Here is a 21,410-nt window from a genome sequence, read left to right on the forward strand (position 1 = left end):
CACACATCCCTCCACGTGAAACACCATTTCTGCTGAAAATTTGAGTCGGGGCCCCAAGTCTGGCTTAGGTTCAACATGAGGGGGCAGACAGGTGAAAATATAAAAGGAAGACAGGAAATGACTGAGAGAGGTAAACAAGAGTGCGAAAGTGAGAGGGAACAAAAGTAATTGGGCCCGGGTACAAACATGCACAGACACAACAATGGGTTGCAATATGTTTTTGCATTTCAATGTGTTTGTAGCAAACTAAAAGATTTCAGATTTGTAATCAAAACTGCAAAACCCATTCTTCGTGAACATTCAACATTTCATTAAATAGTCAAAGAAAATCTTGCCATCACATTTATGAGATGAAATGTATAGCACCACAGGTAGTCTCCCCAATAACTGAAAGCACATAAAAGACTTGGAAGAAGAGAAGCAAAATGTAGAAGAGAGAAGTAACAAAATAGGGGAAAGCTGTTGGGGAGCAAGCAGGAGAAACATTTGTCTCAGAGCTATGCCACAGGAGATAAAATGGGACAAAAAAAATCTACCCAAATATACAAACATTTATCAGCAAGTTATTGTAAGATGCACTGGGCTGAAACTCACTTAATTTTGTCCTTCAGAATTTCATAAACTCCAAAGTAGGGCTGAAAGAGATGCAAAGGTAGGAAACCTTGAGAATGTGATTTCCCTTTTAAGATTGCCTCTGCAATTTTAGCTACAAAAAAAAGTTAAATGTGTAACAATATTTTTTCATGTGTTCTCCGTGTAATCATGAATTGTTCACAGTTCTGATGTTCTCCAATCAGTAAGTTATGCAAGAGCAAAATACTGTGGATATTGGAAACTGCTAGCCATAACACAGATCACCTTGTTTTCTACAGTAGAGGGAGAAAATGCTGGAAATACGTAGGTCTAGCAGCATCTGTGGCGAGAGATGTTAATGCTTCAAGATGAAAACCTAAAATGTCAACTATTTCTTCCTCCATAGATACCAAAAGACCTGTTGAATACTTCCAACATTTTCTGTCTTTATCACGAAACACACACACACATGTGCACGCATCATTACTGGCGAATCCTGATACGATGATGAGCAATCCTTCACAATTATCTGCCTGCCTGATTGAAGCACCCTGTCGTCAGTTCAACTTGAAGTGTGAAGCTAAAATTAGTGTTTAGACAACACTTCAGAAAACCGTCCGTGTTTCACTATTTGTTTCTAAACTTGCATTACCGTTAGCACCGGATTTCAAAATCCAGCTTCAGATAACAAAATGTGACTATCACATGACAACCTGAAGATGTAATACTCAGATGAATTTTTATTTTAAAAAAAAGAATTCCAAGGCTCTCCCAAAAGCTAGGCTGGTAATTGCAACACAACCAGCATCATACAAACAGTATCATAGAAACAGTAACATGTGCAATTCCTAGTCTGTGCTGAGTTAGCTGGTTTCAGCCAGGTTAGATTTGGGACATTAATTTCAATATCCCAAGAGGAAGGGAGTTTAGCAATGCTCTAAGTATACACCTAGCAGTATAACAGCTCTTCTACTCTTCAACTCCAACCTCATAGTTGCAGCCTGTGAATCCTCAAAAACATCATCCCTTTTCATGGAAGGAATCTACAAATGGCACATACGTTAATTTTGTTTATGCTGTTATATTGATTTTTCACTTGATTTCAGATTCCAAAACGGATTTAAACAGCAAACTGTTCTCGGCCCGCAAGCGACAGGGGCAGACCATCGCACCTTTATAACTCTCCTTTAAACCTTGCTGTTAAGCTTGTAAATGTAATTTACAGATCTGAGCCCAGCCTCAAGCTACTTGTACCCCCAGGTATCTAAAGAGGTCAGTTATGATCAAAATAACATGTCTTACCATGCTTTGTCCTTCCCTCAGTGTTGAGATTGAAAAGCACACTTTTTAAAAACATTTTTTTGAGGTATTTTTTGGTATTATAACAACAATAAAATAAACAATGTACATGAAACTATAAACATAGTGCAAACGCCGTCTCCCTCCCTTACAGGTCCCACCTTTATTAACTCTCTACTCTAAGCTAAACTAACCCCCCCCCCCCGCCCCCTCTACTGACGATTAATTTTCCGTGAAGAAGTCGACGAACGGCTGCCACCTCCGGGCGAACCATAACAGTGACCCTCTCAAGACAAACTTGATTTTCTCCAAACAGAGAAAGCTAGCCATGTCCGATAGCCAGGTCTCCGACTTTGGGGCTTCTAGTGCCTCCAATCTAATAGTATCCGTCTCCGGGCTACCAGGGAAGCAAAGGCCAGAACGTCTGCCTCTTTCTCCTCCTGGATTTGCAGGTCTTCCGACACCCCGAAAATCACCACCTCTGGACTCAGCGCCACCCTTGGTTTTAACACCGTGGACATGACATCTGCAAACCCCTGCCAAAATCCCCTAAGCTTCGGACATGTCCAGAACATGTGGACATGGTTCGCTGGCCCTCCCACACATTTTGCACACCTGTTTTCCACCCCAAAGAATCTGCTCATCCGGGCCACTGTCATGTGAGCCCGGTGAACGACCTTGAATTGCGCTGAGCCTGGCACATGTTGCAGACGTGTTAACTCTACTCAACGCATCCGCCCATAGAGCATCCTCTATCTCTCCTCCCAGCTCCACCTCCCATTTGTGCTTCAGCTCCTCAGTCTGCATGTCCTCTGACCCCATGAGGTCCTTGTAAATGTCCAAGACACTCCCTTCTCCTACACACCTTCTGGAAACTACCCTGTCCTGAATCCTCCTTAGCGGTAGGAGCGGGAAGGTTGACACCTGTTTACGTAGGAAGTCCCGCACCTGCAGATACCCAAATTTGTTTCCCCTCGCCAACCCAAACTTCTCCTCCAGCGCCCTCATACTCAGAAAGCTCCCCTCTATAAACATATCCCCCATCCTATCAATCCCTGCCATATCCGGAACCCCCCATCCATACTTCCCAGGACAAACCAGTGATTATTACAGATTGGGGGAGGGGGGGAGAAAAACACTCTTGAATTTAACTTATACCATGAGAAGGTCCCAAACCTTTTTAATATTTTCATAGAGAGAGAGAGAGAGAGAGAGAGAGAGAGAGAGAGAGAGAGAGAGAGAGAGAGAGAGAGAGAGAGAGAGAGAGAGAGAGAGAGAGAGAGAGAGAGGGGAGCGCGCGAGAGCGAGAGAGACCGCAATCACGCTCGGCGCGGGGGTGGAGAATGGGGCGTCAGAACCACGATGGGGTCCAATGCCTTACCGCGATTCGACGCTGCGCCGTTCGGGGGCCATTGAAAGAGCCCCCCGTGGCGATTCTCCACCAGCAACTGGCCAAGTTCCCACCGGCATGGTTCACTCTTGGTTCCACGGGACAGTCCGCAGCCGCCCTGGTGGGGGGCCGGGGGATCCGTCACCGGGGGGGGCCTCTAGAACGGCCAGGCTAGAGATCGGGGGCCTAAACACCGATCGTCGGGCGCGCGATCTGGGGGGGGGGGGGGGCCTGTATTGTCGGGGCCGGCCCGCTGTATGGGTCCGTCGTGTTGCGCCGGGCCACCGCTGCTCACACGAGTGGACCCGCGACTGGAAGTGCAGGGCCCCGGATCAATAGCCGAAGCTGCGTGGACTACTCTGGGGCCCTGCTGGCCCGCTTCAAAACAGAAAATCACTCTGGACGTCCTCGAGGAAAGTCTAGAGTGATTCGCGCCCATTTTCTCGCAGGCGTGGAGACATAGCCCCTTTATCAGAGAATTCCACCCATATTATGTATATTGAAAAAAGTAAATCGGCAGCATATTAATGACATCCTCTGTTCCACACCCACCCCCTCATTATTTCCTTCCATTTATTAGAGTTCCTCAGCACAATGGCCAAGGGTTCTATCGCTAAAGTAAACAATAGAGAGGACAAGGGGCACCCCTGTCTTATTCCCCTCTGTAGCTGAAAGTACACAAGCTCATTTAGTTCATTTGTACACTCGCCCTCGGGTCTGCATACAATAATTTGACCCTTGACCCTTGACCCAAGCAGCGAATTTAGGCCCAATTCCAAACTATTCCGACACCACAAACAAATATTTCGACTCTATCGAACACCTTCTCTGCATCTAATGCCAGTATCACCTCCTGCTCCTTCCCCTCTGCTGGAGTCAAAACCATGTTTAACAGGCGTCGTACATATGAAGCTAACCACCATCTCCCCAAGTGGTAAAAAATACATTTCTGCCATGTTTTCATTTTTATTTCAAAGCCTTAAGTTTTTTTTATGGGGGTAGAAAGATTGATCTCTTCGTTATATGGGTTGGTGGGGTTCCTAGAATTCGTAAATCGTTACTTCAGAAGGAGCGACAATTAGGCGGCCTCGCCCTGCTGAATCTTAGGCACTATTACTGGACGATCAATGCTGAGAAGGTTCGATACTGGGGGAGGGAACCAGATACAGAGTGGTTGCAGATGGATAAAGGGACATGTAAAAGCTCAGGGCTGTGGCCGCTAGCTATAGCACCACCCCCACTGACGCCAGGGAACTACTCAATGAGCTTGGTTGTAGTGTCAACACTGAAGATATAGCAATTTTGCAAACATTTTAAATTAGAGGCAGGGTCGAAACTAATGCCAATCCGAGAAAGCAATCTATTTAAACTTTGAAGAACAGACGCTGGGTTTGAAGACTGGGAGGAAAAAGGTGTGATCACTTGAAAGGCTTGTTTCTTGAAGGTCATTTTGCAACATCTGAAGAATTAAGGGAGAAATATAAACTTACAAGGATGGAGGCTTTTAGATATACACAGATACAGCCTTTCATAATGGAGACCTTTTCTACATTCCTAATGTTAACCCCTTCTTCTTTGAAATGAAATGAAAATTGCTTATTGTCACAAGTAGGCTTCAAATGAAGTTACTCTGAAAAGCTCCTCGTCGCCACATTCCGGCGCCTGTTCGGGAGGCTGGTACGGGAATTGAACCCGCGCTGCAGGCCTGCCATGGTCTGCTTTAAAAGCCAGCTATTTAGCCCTGTGCTAGACCAGCCTTTTGTGGAGGAGATGTTGATAGTTTTGGGGATAGAAGGGAGAATTACCTCTATATTCAAAGAAAAATTATGGAAGCAAGATCAGAGCCTCTGGATAGTTTACGGCCAAATGGAAGGAGATATTAGGGGAGACGTTGGGAGAAGGGCTTTGATATGAAATTTTATGGAGGATAAATGCATTGACCTCGTGCGCGAGGTAGGAACGAATACAATTGAAGGTAATTCACACAACACATTTGATGAGATCAAGAATGAGTCACATGTTTGAAGGGGTTGAGGACACTTGCGCCGGATGTGGGAGGGGGCCAGCCAATCATGTACACGTTTTGGTCATGCCTGAAACTTAGAAAATTCTGGAACACCTTCTTTAGCACAATGTTAGCAGTGTTACAGTTGGGCCTAGAACACAGTCCCCTGGGAACTATACTCGGGGTGTCGGACTTGCCAGAGCTCCAGACAGGGGCAGATGTCTTAGCCTTTGCCTTGCTGGTGGTGAGGAGGCGGATCCTATTGGGTTGAAGTCAATTTCTCAGCATTGTGCCTCAATATGGCTGGGAGATTTAGTGGAATTTCTAAGCCTAGAGACAGTTAAATTTAGTTTAAGAGGGAACGGGTTTAAGAGGGAACGAGGAGGGGTTTCATAAAAGATGGCGACCGTTTATATCTCTCTTTAAGGAATTAACCTCAGTCAGCAGCTAAAGTGGGAGGAGGTAGTTAGCTAATTAATTAATTGCTTTCGGGTTGAGGAAGGGATTATTAAATGTTAGTTCAATATTTGTAATGTTATTTATGTACAAGAAAAATTTGAAAAAGCTATTAAAAATATTTATTTAAAAAAGTAATCGTAGAAAACAAGGTGAACTGTATTATATAGCAGAACAGAAGTCATTACATTATCAAAAAACTTTATGTTTTCATATGTCATTTACAGAGATATGTAAATCCAAAGTTGTTAAAGTTTAAAGTTGCACAAGGCCTTTATGAACATTCTTTTGTGGACTCCATGTGCAAACTGCAATGTTTATTAATATTAATGATCAGAAGTAGGGCTATGTCAACCTATTGACATCTCTGATATAAAAGGTCACACGGTCGGTCATCAGATTTTTTTTCAGGTGTGCAGTAAAGTGTGAAAGTATTTATATCGTGAGTGGTTAAATATTTTGTTTGACGATACAACACAGTCAGATCTGATCTACAACAATCTTCATCACAGCAGTGAAACAAGGTCACTTAGCTGAACTAGTCCATGTGATTATGTGCCACAAAACATTCACCGCCCCTATTAGAAACAAACTTTTTTTCCTTTCTCACTCATTTATTTATCTAGCTTCATAACTGCATCTGTGGTATTCATCCTAACAAATCCTTGTGGCAGAATGACCCATTCCCAAGTACTCTTCCAGAAAAGAAGTTCTCCTGAATGCTACTGGATTTATTAATGACTGTATTATATTTAGATTTGGTCTCCCTTCAAGTGGCATAATGTTCTCGACATTTATCTTATCATAGCCTTTCATTATCTAAAGAACTCCATCGGGTTACCTATCAGGTGTCTCTTTCCTCTAGTGACCCAACTTGTTTATTCTTTCTCAAGGAGTATAGCCCCCCATTTCCAGTATCAGCCATAACTTTTTCCAGTGTCCCTAAATTTTTTCTGTATCATGGAGACTAAACCGTGCCTAGAGCCTATTTATCAGGATATTAATCATCTGAATCACTGCGGAGAAAGGTGAACATAATTTCAGTCAGCTGCATATCTTTGTCAAAAACTGATATTTGAGCAATGGTTGGTATCTATTCCAAAAATATGGCGAGCCTTAAATCTGAAACTTATTTGTGCTTTTCTCCACGTTGCAATAGTGACAACACTTCAAAGGACTTTGGAACATCGTGAAATTATGGAAGGTGCTAATATAAAATGTAAATGCATTTCTGTTTCCACACCAGGTGAAATAATCAAAATGATTGGGATGAGAATGGAGTAAGGAAGAAATGCTTTACGCATTGGAAATTTCAATTTACTTGTCAGAAAATTACAATTGAAGGGGTATGAACAAAGATTATGTAGTATGTGGATCGTAGATCAGTTTGAGTTCCCTCCATCTTCTTCCCTTGTGGAATTTTGCTTTGTACAATACTTTGGTGCTCTTTAAAAATTCCAGTCTATACAAAGCCCTGGGCAGGTATCATAAAATCATAGGATTTACAGTGCAGAAGGAGGCTATTTGGCCCATCAAGTCTGCACCAGCCCTTGGAAAGAGCACCCTACTTAAGCTCACGGCTCCACCCCATCCCCGTAGCCCCACCTAACCTGTTGGTCTCTACGGGGTAATTTAGCGTTGCCAATCCACCTAACCTGCACATCTTTGGACTGTGGTAGGAAACCAAGCATCCGGAGGAAACCCACGCAGACACGTGGAGAATGTGCAAACTCCACACAGACGGTCACCTGAGGCTGGAATTGAACCTGGGTCGCTGGAGCTGTGAGGCAGCAGTGTTAACCACTGTGCCACCGTGCCGTATCTTTCCACCTTTGGCAAAACTAAGAACTGAATATGGTTGAAACATTATTGTGTTCGTACTCCATTTCCAAACCTTTTGGTGTTTTCTTTCCTGCTTCGGTTCTTTGTGTAAGTGCTTTCTTACCCAATTTACAATTTGCTTGTGCATTGCTCAAAGATCCACTTCATTCAATTTTAGATTTTTTTTGTTCTTGCAGGAATGGTAGAGCAGTGGGAGGTCGATACTTCAAAGAGGACATAGTTCAGGTGCAGCCTAGGTACATACTGAAGAGGAAAAAGGAGAGTCATCCAAAAGTAGAGCTAGATGATTAAAGATAGAGATGGAAACAGAAAAAGGAGGCTAATGATAATTGCCAAGTTCATAACACACAGAAACATACATGGAAAAGAGGAGGCCATTTGCCCTTCGAGCCTGCTCCATCGTCCTGATTCAATCTCTGCTCATACATCAGTGCCACCAAGCCAGGAATCAGTCTGGTAAACCTTCTTGGTCTTATCAAGGCCAACCATAATTGGAGCAAAAATCCCTACTCCTGTACTCGAATCTTCTTGCTACGTAGGCCTTAGTTACTGTCTGCTGCACCTGCATGCTTACCTTCAGCGACTGGTGTACGAGGACACCCAAATCATGTTGTACATTACACTCTCTCAATCTATAGGTATTCAGATAATAATCTGCCTTCCAGTTTTGCTATCAAAGTGAACAACCTCATATTTATCCACAACTGTACTGCATCTGCCATGAATTTGCCCATTCACTCAACTGCTCCAAATCACATGAAGCATAGAACATAGAACATAGAACAGTACAGCACAGAACAGGCCCTTCAGCCCTCAATGTTGTGCCGAGCCATGATCACCCTACTCAAACCCACGTATCCACCCTATACCCATAACCCAGCACCCGGAGGAAACCCACGCAGGGGAGGACGTGCAGGCTCCACACAAACAGTGACCCAGCCGGGAATCGAACCTGGGACCCTGGAGCTGTGAAGCATTTATGCTAACCACCATGCTACCCTGCTGCCCTTTCTCTGCATCCTTCGCATAGCTCACTCTGCCACCCAGCTTTAATAAGGTGGAGAACCAAAAAAGAAAGTAAAAATGTCAAAAAGGGTATACGAGAAAAGATTACCAGATAACAAAAGGGAGCACTGAAGGCGTCGTTCTTTTCAATTCATGAAATGTGAACACCACTGGCAAAGCCAACATTTCGTGTCCACCCCTAAATGTCCTCAAGAAGGTCGAATCAGCTGCCTTCCTGGACTGCTGCAGTCCGTGTGTAGGTACACCCACAGCAAAGTTATGGAGAGAGTTCCAGGTTTTTGACCCAGAGACAGTGAAGGAGCAACAATATAGTTTGGTTCCCCTTTGCATACTCTGCGTTGTGTTTGATTCTCTACCTTAGTACGAATGTGGCAGTTATCATTAGCCTCCTTTTTCGGTTTCTACCTCTATCTTTAATCATAAAGGACAGGCAAAGGAAGGGTAGGTCCAATTAACAACCAAAAGGGCAACCTTGTGCAGGCACAGATGAGATACTAAATTAATACTTTGCATTTGTCTTCGCAAAAGAGAATGCCGCCAATATCTTGGAAATGGGAGGGATATTGAAATTGGATAGGATACAAATGGTAAAATGGCTGCTGACAGCACCCAGAAGTAGAAAAGTCATCTGCCCCAGATTGCTGACGGAAGGTTGGAAATAGAAGCTGCTTTAATCACAATTTTCAATGCACCTTAGATGTGGGACTGGTGCCAAAGGAAAAATGAGAGATGTTAACCAGAGATTAAAGGCCAAGGAATATTTTGGTCCAGGACAAAATTGCCACTTGGAAGAACATGGGTTAACTTTGGTTAATAAAAGTCAGCCAGCATGGATCTGTAGAAGAAACAGGGGGAAGAGGAAGAGGGCTTTTTCAAAAACACAGCAAGTTATGATTTGGCTTAAAGGGTGATGGAAGCTGATTCAGTAGCAAAATTCAAAAGGAAGTTGGACCTATACTAGAACAGGGAAGGAAACAACTTCTGGGCCACAGAGATTGTGACTTATTGGACAGCTTTAGCAAACTGCCACCACAGGCACGATGGGTCAAATAACCTCTATATTATTCAATGAAATGCATAAATAAAATGAAGAATATATTAAAACAAATTCACCAACCTCCCACAGTACTAGACATAGCATTTAAGGTTCTGGCAATTTTGTGATCAGTTAATATTTGCATCACCAAATAATGTAGCAGTTTTATCATTAAGTGCATAAACACCAAATACATTTTCAGAAGGTCTTGGCTAAAGTTGGGAATTGCATTTATATAGCGCCTTTCATAAGTTCAAGATGGTTCAGAGATAAATATGGGTCAAAACAACAAAGAGTAATGTAATATTTTATATCCAATTGAATGAGCAGACTGCATTGCGATTCAATATTAAATCTGACAGACAGCACCTAAAGAACAGCACACCCTCAATACTACACCATCATATATCATATATGGTCAAATCTCTGTGGTGGGGTTTGAACCCAGAGTCTCCTGATAAGAGACAAAACTGCTACCACTGAGCATATGCTGCATTTAACCAAAACACTCCAATTTCCTGTACATTTTGAAACATCTTGGTTCACTTATTTCTCCTTAGGGCCCTTCAACTCCCAAATATTCAACCACAAATAAATTGAGATGACCAACACTCTGATGTACCTTCACTTTCGACTATATCACAAACTTCATCGGCCTTAGCCAGCAACAAATGTCAAACAATATGTCACAATTACCTTCATCAAGGTACAGGTTGAGCATCCCTTATTCAAAACGCTTGGAGCCGAGTGGCTCCGATTCCAGAATTTTCGGAATTTCGGAATACCTGTAGAGGTATAGTGAAACGTCGCATAGCTAACCGATCTCAGGTGAACATCATGTTTTTTTTTTTTAAATGAGAAACATGATTTTAGTGGTCAAAAAAAAGTGCGGATTTCAGAGCCTTTCAAATAGGGATGCTAAACCTGCACAATGCTCAGGAAGTGACAAAAAAAAATCAGAATCTATGCATCTAATAATGTTACACGAATAATGTTCCAATGAGTCAAAGAAGCAAAATCTAAATTTGACTTTCAGGTAGAGGTCACCTGACCTTTAACGGTTAACCAAGAATCGTCAGCATAGATGTTTCTTTATGGAAAGGATGTATTTGACAAATTTAATAGGATTTTTTGAAGAAGTGACCAGTTGGATTAAGGGAACATGGGTACATGTACTGCATGTGGAATTTCAAGGGAATCCCATAAAATGTTTCACTTTACTAAACATTCAGTTGTATGGTGCATCAGGAAATGTCGAGTGGATGATGTGTGCGCTAATGAGCAAAAATAATAATAATCGTTATTAGTGTCACAAGTAGGCTTACAATAACACTGCAATGAAGTTAGTGACAATCCCTAGTTGCCACACTTCGGCACCTGTTCGGGTACACAGAGAGAATTCAGAATGTCCAATTCACCTAACTTGCGCATCTTTCGGGATTTCTGGGAGGAAACCGGAGAATCCGGAGGAAACCCACACAGGCATGGGGAGGAGGTGCAGATTCCGCACAGGCAGTGACCCAAGTCAGGAATCTAACCCAGGTCCCTGGTGCTGTGAAGCAACAGGTTGGGCGGCACGGTTGCTTCACAGCATCAGGGTCCCAGGTTCGATTCCCAGCTTGGATCAGTGTGTGTGGAGACTGCACATTCTCCCTGTGTCTGCGTGGATTTCCTCCGGGTGCTCCGGTTTCCTCCCACAAGACTCAAAAAAACATGCTGTTAGGTGATTTGGACATTCTGAATTCTCCCTCCGTGTTCCCGAACAGGCGGCAGAATGTGGCAACTAGGGGCTTTTCATAGTAACTTCATTGCAATGTTTATGTAAGCCTACTTGTGACAATAAAGATTATTATTATAACTACTATGCTGCCAATGTTAGGTCAACAGCTGATGCTTAGATTGGAGCAGGATTATAAGGGCCAGATTTCAAAGATCAATTTATGTTTTACTTGTACACAATTAGATGATTTAGGTTGGAGCACTGGGAAAGCGATGTCAAAATTTACCAATGGTACAGATTAAAAATTATTGGAATGTAAAAGACTTCAAGAGGGCATCAACAAACAGACTGTAGATAAAATTTAATGTGGAGAACTGTATGCATTGCCTTTAATAAAGAAAAAGGAATTAGAATATTTACTTTATTGCAAGATGCAAAAGGCTGTAAAGGAGCAGAATTTGCAAGAAGTGATAAATGTTTTTTTAAAACAGGATAGAGAACAAAGCCAAAGTAGTAAAGGTAAAATTGTATAAGGCCACAGATGGAATCATGGTCCAATTTTGGATGTGTTGGTTAGAATAGGCATTAAAGATATGGAATATGGAGAGTAAGTTCATTAGAATAGCACCTTTTATGAGAGACTTCAATACTGGGATTATTTTAATTTGTATTAAAAAAAAAGTAAAAGATGATGCATTGGTGGTTAAATAGGTTTTTGATAAAGTGAACAGAAAAAGATTATCCTGTGAAGGACCACCAATTTAAAACAGTAAATTTACTGAAGTTTTGAGAAATGTCTTTACAACAAACTGTTGACACATGGAATGCTTTGTCACAGGAAGGAGTTCAGGTGGAGATCATTCCATTTTTGAAAATATCTGAAGCAGAGGAATATTCAAGGCTATGGGGCTTGCTTTGAAACACTGACAAAAGCTGAATACTGTAGTCACCTTCTGATCTTTAAGCACCTAGAGGTCAGCAAAGGGCCTTTTTCAGTCACCTTCTGATCTTTAAACACCTATAGAGGTCAGGAAAGTGCCCTTTTCATTACTGCTGCGTGAAATTGCGTACTTGACACGTCTGTGAAAAGAATTTAAGTACCCCAGACGGAGTTATGTAAATTGAATGTGTTACTGCAGTACCTCAGGCGGAGTGATCTAAATTGAATGTTCAAGATAATATTTTCCTTGAATTTTGTCTATATTCACAACTGAACCAACAATGATAGATCAGTTCTCCAAGCTTTATGATCAAGTCTGTGAGGAAGCTGGAGGTCACTGCTTTCTTGCCCCCCTCCATCATCGCCCCTTTCTCCCTATTGTTAAGCACAAAGTGGATCAGCCACCGGCTGGCTGAGAAGCTAAACAAACTTAACCACAACCAACTATTGATCGCAAGTGAAGGAGGTCAAGTTACAGACATGTATTTTTCTGAGAAACGTGTCTTGCCCTTTAAACCTGCACAGAGGCCAGTGAGAGAGAGAGAGCACCAAACTGTGGAACACACACCTCAGATCACCGCACAAATGAACCTGGTCAACACCATTCACTCTTGCCTGGCTTTGAAAGCAGACCAAGGCAGGTCAGCTGCACGGTTCAATTCCCGTACCAGCCTCCTCGAACAGGTGCCGGAACGTGGTGACTAGGGGCTTTTCACAGTAACTTCATTGAAGCCTACTCGTGACAATAAGCGATTTTCATTCGCTTGTGGCTAGAGTGGTAGCTCCACACCAACACCTTCAAGGGCTAAAACAAGAGCTGCCGCTGAACCAAAACACTGAGGCGTGCACCGGGAAGGAGGGCAGGCCCTCCCACTTCCCCCAGGGAAAATTCAATTGCACAACCTGATCTGGACAGCGTACCCACAACACAGGCATGAAGATCACCCCACCCCGGGTCACATAGAGTCAACCCCACCCGGGGTCACATAGAGTCAGCCCCCCCCCCCCTCGGCGTGAGTAAGCCGAGGGTCAGAAATGGAGACCCTCCCTCCCCCTCCCGGACACCGGGAGTCACCTCCCGCCGGCTCACCTCGGTCGGCTGCTAGAGGCTGCCCGTCCGCCTCGGGCCTCTCCCTGGGCTTCTGGCTGCGGTGCCTGAAGTGACAATAGGGCCGGTTACAGGAGGAGACGCCGCCATCGCCGTAAAACGGGCACTCGATGCTGCGGAAAAACTCGGTGGAACGCAGCATTCTGCACTCGGGTCCCGGCCTCGGGGACAAGGCATAATCCCCTCCCCCCGAGAGGTTTCGAGAACGGGGGAATGTTGGCGGAGCGGCCTTCAGCCCCGAGCGGCCTTCTCACTCCCTCCGCTGCGCCCGCCAGCCGCCGCCATCTTGGTCCTTCCAGCCTCTGACGTCAGTGAGGCCTCCTGCCCTCAGCAAACATTTAGTGGGCCTGGGGGTGAATAAAGCAGACAATTGCATTTATGGAGCACCTTTCACCACCACAGGGCGTCCCACAGCACTTTACAGCCAGTGTATTACTTACTTCTACAGCCATGCAGCAGCCAATTTGCGCACAGCCAACTCCCGCAAACCACGGTGCGATTGTGACCGTATTCGTCTGAGGGTTTTCTTTTTTGCGTGATGTTGTTTGACAGATAAATACTTGTGCTGCTTCTGTGGTAATGCCCCTGCTCTTCTTAATAATCTTTACTGGTGTCACAAGTAGGCTTACATTAACACTGTAATGAAGTTACTGTGAAAATCCCCTAGTCGCCGCACCTGTTCAGGTACACTGAGGGAGAATTCAGAATGGCCAATTCACCTGACAAGCAGGTCTTTCGGGACTTGTGGGAGGAAACCTGAGCACCAGGAGGAAACCCACGCAGACACGGAGAGAGCGTGCAGACTCCACACAGACAGAGGCCCAAGACAGGAATCAAATGCGGGTCCCTGGCACTGTGAAGCAACAGTGCTAATCACTGTGCTGCAACAGTGCTAACCACTGTGCTGCTGTGCCACCTGATTGCACTGTGGATCTTTTACATCCACCTATGAGAGTAGGGGAGCTTTAACTGTTCAAACAATGGCACCGATCGACATGATCCCAATGGGTTGTGAGTCTTTGGAACTCCCTTCTTGAAAAGGTGGTGGAAGCAGAGTTCTTGAATATTTTTAATGAGGAAGCAGATAGATTCTTAGTAAGCAAGGGGGTGATAGCGTATCAGGAGTTGTACAGGATGCAAATTTGAGGTTACTATCAGATCAGCCATGATCTTTTTTAATAACAGAGCAAGCTCAAGGGACTGTATCGAATCCGCATAAAGCAGCATGCAAAAATGGCAGATAGAAAATACTGGATAACGGTTTATCTGCAATACAACATACCTCCACTCCCCGAAAGGTCTCCTTCCCCGATCTGTACCCAGGACAGGGTTTTTCTACAAGTGAGGGCTCCCCTAGTTAAGGGAAAGCCCCGCCCCTGTTAATGGGGAAGATCATGGGCGCGATTCTCCGCCCCCCCACGCCGGGTGGGAGAATAGCGGAGGGCCTCCTGACATTTTTCACGCCCTCCCGCTATTCTCCCCCCCCCCCCCACGCCCGACCCACGCCACGAAAAAAACGGCGATCGGCGATTCTCCGACGCCAAGCGGCCGGGCCTTCACGCCCGTTTCAACACGGCAGCAAACACATCTGCTCGCTGCCGTCATGAAACGGGCGCCAGATGCATCTGGGGGCCCGATTGGCATGGCAGTACCACGGCCATGCCAAGGGGGGCATAGGCCCGCGATCGGTGCCCACCGATTGCGGGCCGTGCGTCCATAACGGAATCAGGGCCATATGGTTCCGCATCAAAAACAATATAGTAAAGGAAATTAACTCGGGGACGAATTAAAAGGGGCCGCTCCTGGTCAAAAATAACAAAGAAAAACGGAAACTTAAAAACATTGAATCATAAGTTGAAAAAAGGAGTCAATAAAGCAATCCAACCCCTGTGGTGCCCACCGAACATGGAAGGCCTCCAGAATGGCAAGGTTTCCCATGATGTTGTATTTTAGGGCGCAAACAACTAAATACAAGAACAGAAATTAACTGAGGGATAAATTAAAAGGGACAGCTCCTAAAAGACAAATGGAGTACAACCCAAAAAGAACAAAGAGGAACGGGAATTTAAAAACATTAAATCAAAATGTGAAAACCGGGGTCGACGAAACAATCCAACCCATGTGGTGCCCACCGAGCATGGAAGGCCTTGAGAATGACGGTTTGCCATGATGTATTTTAGGGCCTGGAGAATGACGGTTTCTCATGACCTCCCCAGAATATGAACTACCCCTTTAAGGGGGCAGGACTTCCCCTTAACAAGGTTAGCCCCAGCTTGCTTACAAACCCTGGCATGGGTGCAGGTTGGGGAAGGAGACTCTTAGGAGAGTGGAGGAGATTTGGATTTGTGTTGTAATTAACCCTGTTTGTTCATTTCTACTTACTGTCTAGGACTTCTGCTTATCGGGGATTCAATATGACTGACCACATATCGGAAAGCTGGAACCTTTTAACGCAGGTGCAGATGATTGGGAGCAATATGTAGAAAGTATAATATATTTTTTTTGAACAATGCAATGAGAGACAAACTGTGGTATTGCTAACGGCTTGCGGAGGGCCTACCTACAGTGTGATAAAGAGCCTGTACACCCGAACCACCGATACTCAGTCATTCACCGCTCTGGTGGCCCTAGAGGAGAAGCATTTTGATCTCAAACCATTGCTCATCGTGCGCCGTTTCCATTTTCGCATGGCTGCCCAGGCCCAGACCGAGTTCCTGGTGACTTCCTGGCCTGCCTCTGAAAACTAGCTGAGACCTGCAAATTCGGAGGAACATTAAATGAGACATCGGGTTCCTGGAAGATCCGCTTAGACAGGTTATTATTCTGCTACCGGATAACCCTGCATGCCACGACAGGCATCGCGCCAACTGAGATGTTGATAGGTCGCTGTCCACACCCGTTTGAATCTCGTCTTTCCAGATATTGGCGGAAAGGATACTGCGCTCAGTACTGAACCGAAGCAGCCACAGGCCGCCGCAGGCCACTGTGCGAGTTCGCCCCAAGGGGCATGGTACACGTCCGGAATTTTGGCGATGGGACCGCTTGGATCCCGGGTGTTGGGTTGGCGAAAATGAGTCCGGTTTCCTACCAAATGCAGACACAGGGCCATGTACAGACACAGGGGCTGTTTAGCTCAGTGGGCTAATCGCTGGCTTTGACCAAGGCAAGCTAGCAGCACGGTTCGATTCCCGTAACAGCCTCCCTGAACAGGCGCCGGAATGTGGCGACTAGGGACTTTTCACAGTAACTTCATTTGAAGCCTACTCGTGACAATAAGCGATTTTCATTTCATTTCATTTCATGTGTCTAATTGCCAGGCGGACCACCTTCAAAGCTGTGTGCCGGACACTCCAGCCTTACCTCCCATTGATTCGGACGTCCCAGTTTGCCATCTTCACCACTGCACCTGTTGCCACCCCTGTCTCCACTGGCTGTCGAGGATCCTGAGGTCTTATTTGAAGACACCAAGAGGGCGGCGCAGTGGTTAGCACTGCTACCTTACGGCGCTGAGGACCTGGTTTCAATCCCAGCCCCGGGTCACTGAACGTGTGGAGTTTGCATATTATCCCCGTGTATGCGTGGGTTTCCTCCGGGTGCTCCAGTTTCCTCCCACAGTCCAAAGATGCGCAGGTTAGGTGGATTGGCCATGATAAATTGCCCTTAGTGTTCAAAATTGCCCTTAGTGTTGGGTGGGGTTACTGGGTTATGGGGATAGGGTGGAGGTGTTGACCTTGGGTAGGGGGGCTCTTTCCAAGAGCTGGTGCAGACTCGATGGGCTGAATGGCCTCTTTCTGCACTGTAAATTCTATGATAATCTATGAAGCAGTGAACACAGAGGTTTCCTTGCAATTACTGGTACAGGCCGCCATTTTGAACGGGCACCATGATCCCAGCGTCCAGGGACAGTTTCCCCCCCCCCCCCCATTCCATGCCACAATGCAAATGTCGACCCCTGCCAACAAGGATCGCAGCTCCAACCCCTCAATAAGGAAGGGCATCCTTCCCTCCCCACCACAGGAATAACAAGTCACCCCACACACCACGGACACATGAGGGTGACCTATCCAGCCCCTTATCCTTTGCTTTCACAGAATAGCTCCCTTTCGCCCTCCACCGCATGCACCGCAGTCCCAAAAAGAGCAATAGGGTCAAGTTGGCGGCCACAAAGAAAAGCACAGTCACAGCAAATGGAGTCTTCAGAAGGGCAGAATGAGGAAGTGAAATTTAGCACCATCGCTGCCAGTGCACTTTTTTTCAGGTGTAATTGTTTAAGTCTGGGTTTCTTTTGGGCAACCTAACAGCAGCTAGTTCACAGCATCACCTGAATATTCTAGTGTTGGCTGTGTCTCTCTATGTTATTTGCTTATTTAATTAATCATACTGTGGAAGGGAAATTAATGAGTTGCCAACTTAGAAGCATGCTGGGAAATGCTTGACCATAGTTCAACACTGCTTTTGAATGAAAATAAGTAGGTCAGGTAACATAAACAAAATACTGCTTAATATTCTGGTCTCGGCCTTATTTTGAAAACACATTGTCCTCTGAAAGATAACAAAATGTGTACTCGGGTTGTTTTTAGCCAAGGGCTAGAACATGCATACTATGTATTTCATCTTGCGTACTTTCCAAGGTCTATTTAATACAAACTTGGCTGTTTACTTCAAGCTGTTATTTCAGACTATAAAAATATGCTTCCTTCAATCAAATCACAGAGTGCGGTGCACTGGCTATGCAGCCAGAACACTCTCTCTCCACAAATATATTTGTGTAAATAAATTTCCTTAAATCGAACCTCGATGATTTTGTCTTTATTATAATTTCCATGACAGATACAAACTCGAATAAAATATTAAAAATCTGTAAGCACATTGTGATGAATATAGAAATTATTATATATTGTATTTTATACTCTATTGCGGTAATCTATTTAAAAACCCTGGTTTAAAATATATACAGATAGGATGCCTGCTAAAGCTGTAATTAAGATGCCGTAAAAGAGTGAGGTAATTATTAATTCCAACCATTTACTTGGTGACAGATTAAAGGGCTAATGGAACATTGTTTATACTTTGGATGGTTCCCTGGAGTGTAGATAATTTATGAAGGATTTTATTTAGTCCTAGCTAAGCAGGTCATGGTTCTTAGTGGGAGGAGCCACGTCTGTCTGTAGTCTGTTATAAGATTTTAAGTTGAACAGAAGTTTGCATTAGCATTAGTCTCACAAGATAGAAGTATCAAGATAGAAGGATCTCACATGCTAAAAGTCTCTACACAGCTAAGCAAGTAACCTGTTTTGTTAACTTTAGTTATAAGTGGCATTTGAACTGCATTCGTTGCTTAATTGGAATCAGTGGCAGGTATAGATAGTAAGTTCAAGTATTTTCTTTTACTTAAGAATTTTTTAATTGATAATTGTAAAGCTAATTCTTTGATGTTATTGTGGTTAATTCTGTGTTTAAATTAACATTTGTTTTAACATAAAATATACCTATTGGTCAGAACCATCACTCCTGGGGTGAAGTATCCTTTCCTCACAGTTTTACAAATAAAAAAATTGTCTGTTAACCTAACAACAGTTATCCAACAACACAAGAGCCGACTGAGAGCAAGAGATGAGATTGTGCTATTTCCTGATGGTGCTGATCACTCTGCCTGCCTTCCCAAACAAGCAAAGCAATCAAGGAGAGGGGTGACAAAACGACTGGCAAGCAGGAATCAACAAGTGTTCAGCATTCAGGTGAAGGTTGGGAAGTTCATTGAAGTGCACGGAGATTGGGAAGGTCTGGGGAGTAGGTGGAGGTTGGAAAAGCCCACCAAAACATATTTAATCTTATGACATGACTTGCAGTTTAACCTTTGTTGTACTATAATAGTTCAAAAAATAACATCTTGTACCTTTCGAAAAAACACAATTATGCTAACAGTTTACCTTAAAAGTAAAGTATTCAAGCTATCACCAATAACAGGGGAGGGATTCTCCGATCCACCGCCGGGTTGGAGAATCACCAGGGGGGGTGACGTGAATCCCGCCCCCGCCAGCTGCCTAATTCTCCGGCGCCGGAGATTTGGCGGAGGCGGGAGTCGCGCCGCGCCGGTCGGCGATTCTCTGACGCGCGATGGGCCGAAGTTCCGCTCGTTCTATGCAGGTCCGCCGGCGTAAATTGGACTAGGTCCTCTACCGGCGGGTCCTGGTGGCACAGGTGGGCTCAGGGGTCCTGGGGGGGGCGCGGGGGGATCTGGCCCCGGGAGGATCTGGCCCCGGGGGGGGGGGGGGGGGGTGCCTCCATGGTGGCCTGGCCTGCGACCAGGGCCCACCGGTCCGCGGGCGGGCCTGTGCCATGGGGGCACTCTATTCCTACGCGCCGGCCGTGTAAGCCTCCATGATGGCCGGCGCGAAGGTGAACCGCCCCTGCGCATGCGCGGGGATGACGTCAGCAGACGCTGACGCTCCCACGCATGCGCGGATCCGTGCTGGCTGGCGGAATCCCTTCGGCCCCGGCTGGCATGGCGCCAAAGGCCTTCCACGCTGGCCGGCGGGGCGCAAACTACTCCGCCGCCGGCCTAGCCCCTGAAGGTGCGGAGGATGCCACACCTTTGGGGCAGCCCGACGCCGGAGTGGTTCACGCCACTCCGTCCCGCCGGGTACGGGAGAATCCTGCCTCAGGTTCTAAAACTGAAATGCTTATTGATAGAACTAAAACTGCACAGGGATTCCATGGTCAACAGGTTTTCCCAACAAGTGATTGACACATTTGCACAGCTCGTCTTCACTTATTTAGAATTAACTGAATGAAGGGTGCATGGTCACATTCGCCCAGGTTCTTCCTTGATACCATTTCATCTTAGTTAGTGGCTGTTAACCTTACATAATGGGACTCGGAATCAAAGGAAAAGTCATTTTTTTTAAACTGGAGACAAATATATATTCCCATGTTCAAGAATATAATAAATAAGCCATACATAGAAATCATTCTGGAGCGCATTTCTGCAGCGCATCCATACTCTTATATCCATCAATCCTTTTTGTACATCATCTATCACAAAATTAGCAGTATATTAAGATAAAAATGAATGCTTCAGTAACTTCTGATGGCTTCATTTGCACACTGTCTACATTTGCATGTAATCGTCTTAACCAATTTTTGTACATAATTGCTCAACATTCTTTACAGATCTGTATTTTTCTGCCCTTTTACAATGTGATATCAATGAATTTTGATTCCTAGATACATAAATTAATAAAAAATATTGTTAAAAAAAGGAAAAGCCCACCAAATGAGTGGAGGACCTGTTTGGCTACTACCTCCTGATGTGATTCCTCTTGAAAGTGCCCAGGTTTCACGGGCCTAGTTGGGGAGGGGGGGGTGAGCCTTAATATCTCACCAAAAACAAAAAAATCAAAATGGGTCCGTAAACTGTTAGCATAATTGTGTTTTTTTCAAAAGGTACTATTATAGTACAACAAAAGTTGATGGCTTCGTCCCCCATGTGAAAAGAGAGAGAGAGAGAGACTACTCTCAATATACATAACGACGTAATTATAGGAGGCTTTGTAACGCAGTAGTAGCACCCCTACCACTGGACCAGAAGCTCAAGGTTCGAGTCCAATGGCAGGACGTATTGACCATGAAAGGAGCCGTTCAACGTGTTGCAACAGTCTGGTAATCATCCCGGAAATCCCTCCCCCACTGTTCCCCAAAGGGTAAAAAGAATCAGCATCTGGCCGTGAAGATGTGCTAACAATACCAACATGATGTCATTTTAAATTCTTCACTTGAGTGCTCCTGGCGTTGTCTGGACACTTCAGTGCCAGTCACGTAGTTGAATAATCTTACAGATGAACGTGTGTGACTACACAACACTCACTTGATCCCAATTGAGGAATCTGAGCTGATACGTGCAATCAGTCTGCTCTTCAGCAAATTGCCACAGGAGGATATAGAAAATTGGCCCCTATTTCAGATACACGACAAAGAACATCTAAATTGTCACGATATACCATGGTTCAGGGGTT

General features: G+C 44.9%; 1 protein-coding gene across 2 annotated transcripts in view; it reads right to left on the reverse strand.

The window, feature by feature from the left end:
• Positions 1-13,672, reverse strand: part of rexo1 (REX1, RNA exonuclease 1 homolog) — a 114,037-nt gene extending 100,365 nt beyond the window's left edge. For both annotated transcript variants that reach the window (XR_005457915.1, XM_038776604.1), the window contains exon 1: positions 13,378-13,672. Coding sequence is in view for 1 of the 2 variants with exons in the window: in XM_038776604.1 (XP_038632532.1) it covers positions 13,378-13,537 (160 nt within the window). In the remaining variant the exon portion in view is untranslated. The remainder of the gene's footprint in view (positions 1-13,377) is intronic.
• Positions 13,673-21,410: the final 7,738 nt, after the last annotated feature.

The sequence above is a fragment of the Scyliorhinus canicula genome, chromosome 18 (assembly GCF_902713615.1).
Source record: "Scyliorhinus canicula chromosome 18, sScyCan1.1, whole genome shotgun sequence".
NCBI classification, from domain to species: Eukaryota; Metazoa; Chordata; class Chondrichthyes; order Carcharhiniformes; family Scyliorhinidae; genus Scyliorhinus; species Scyliorhinus canicula.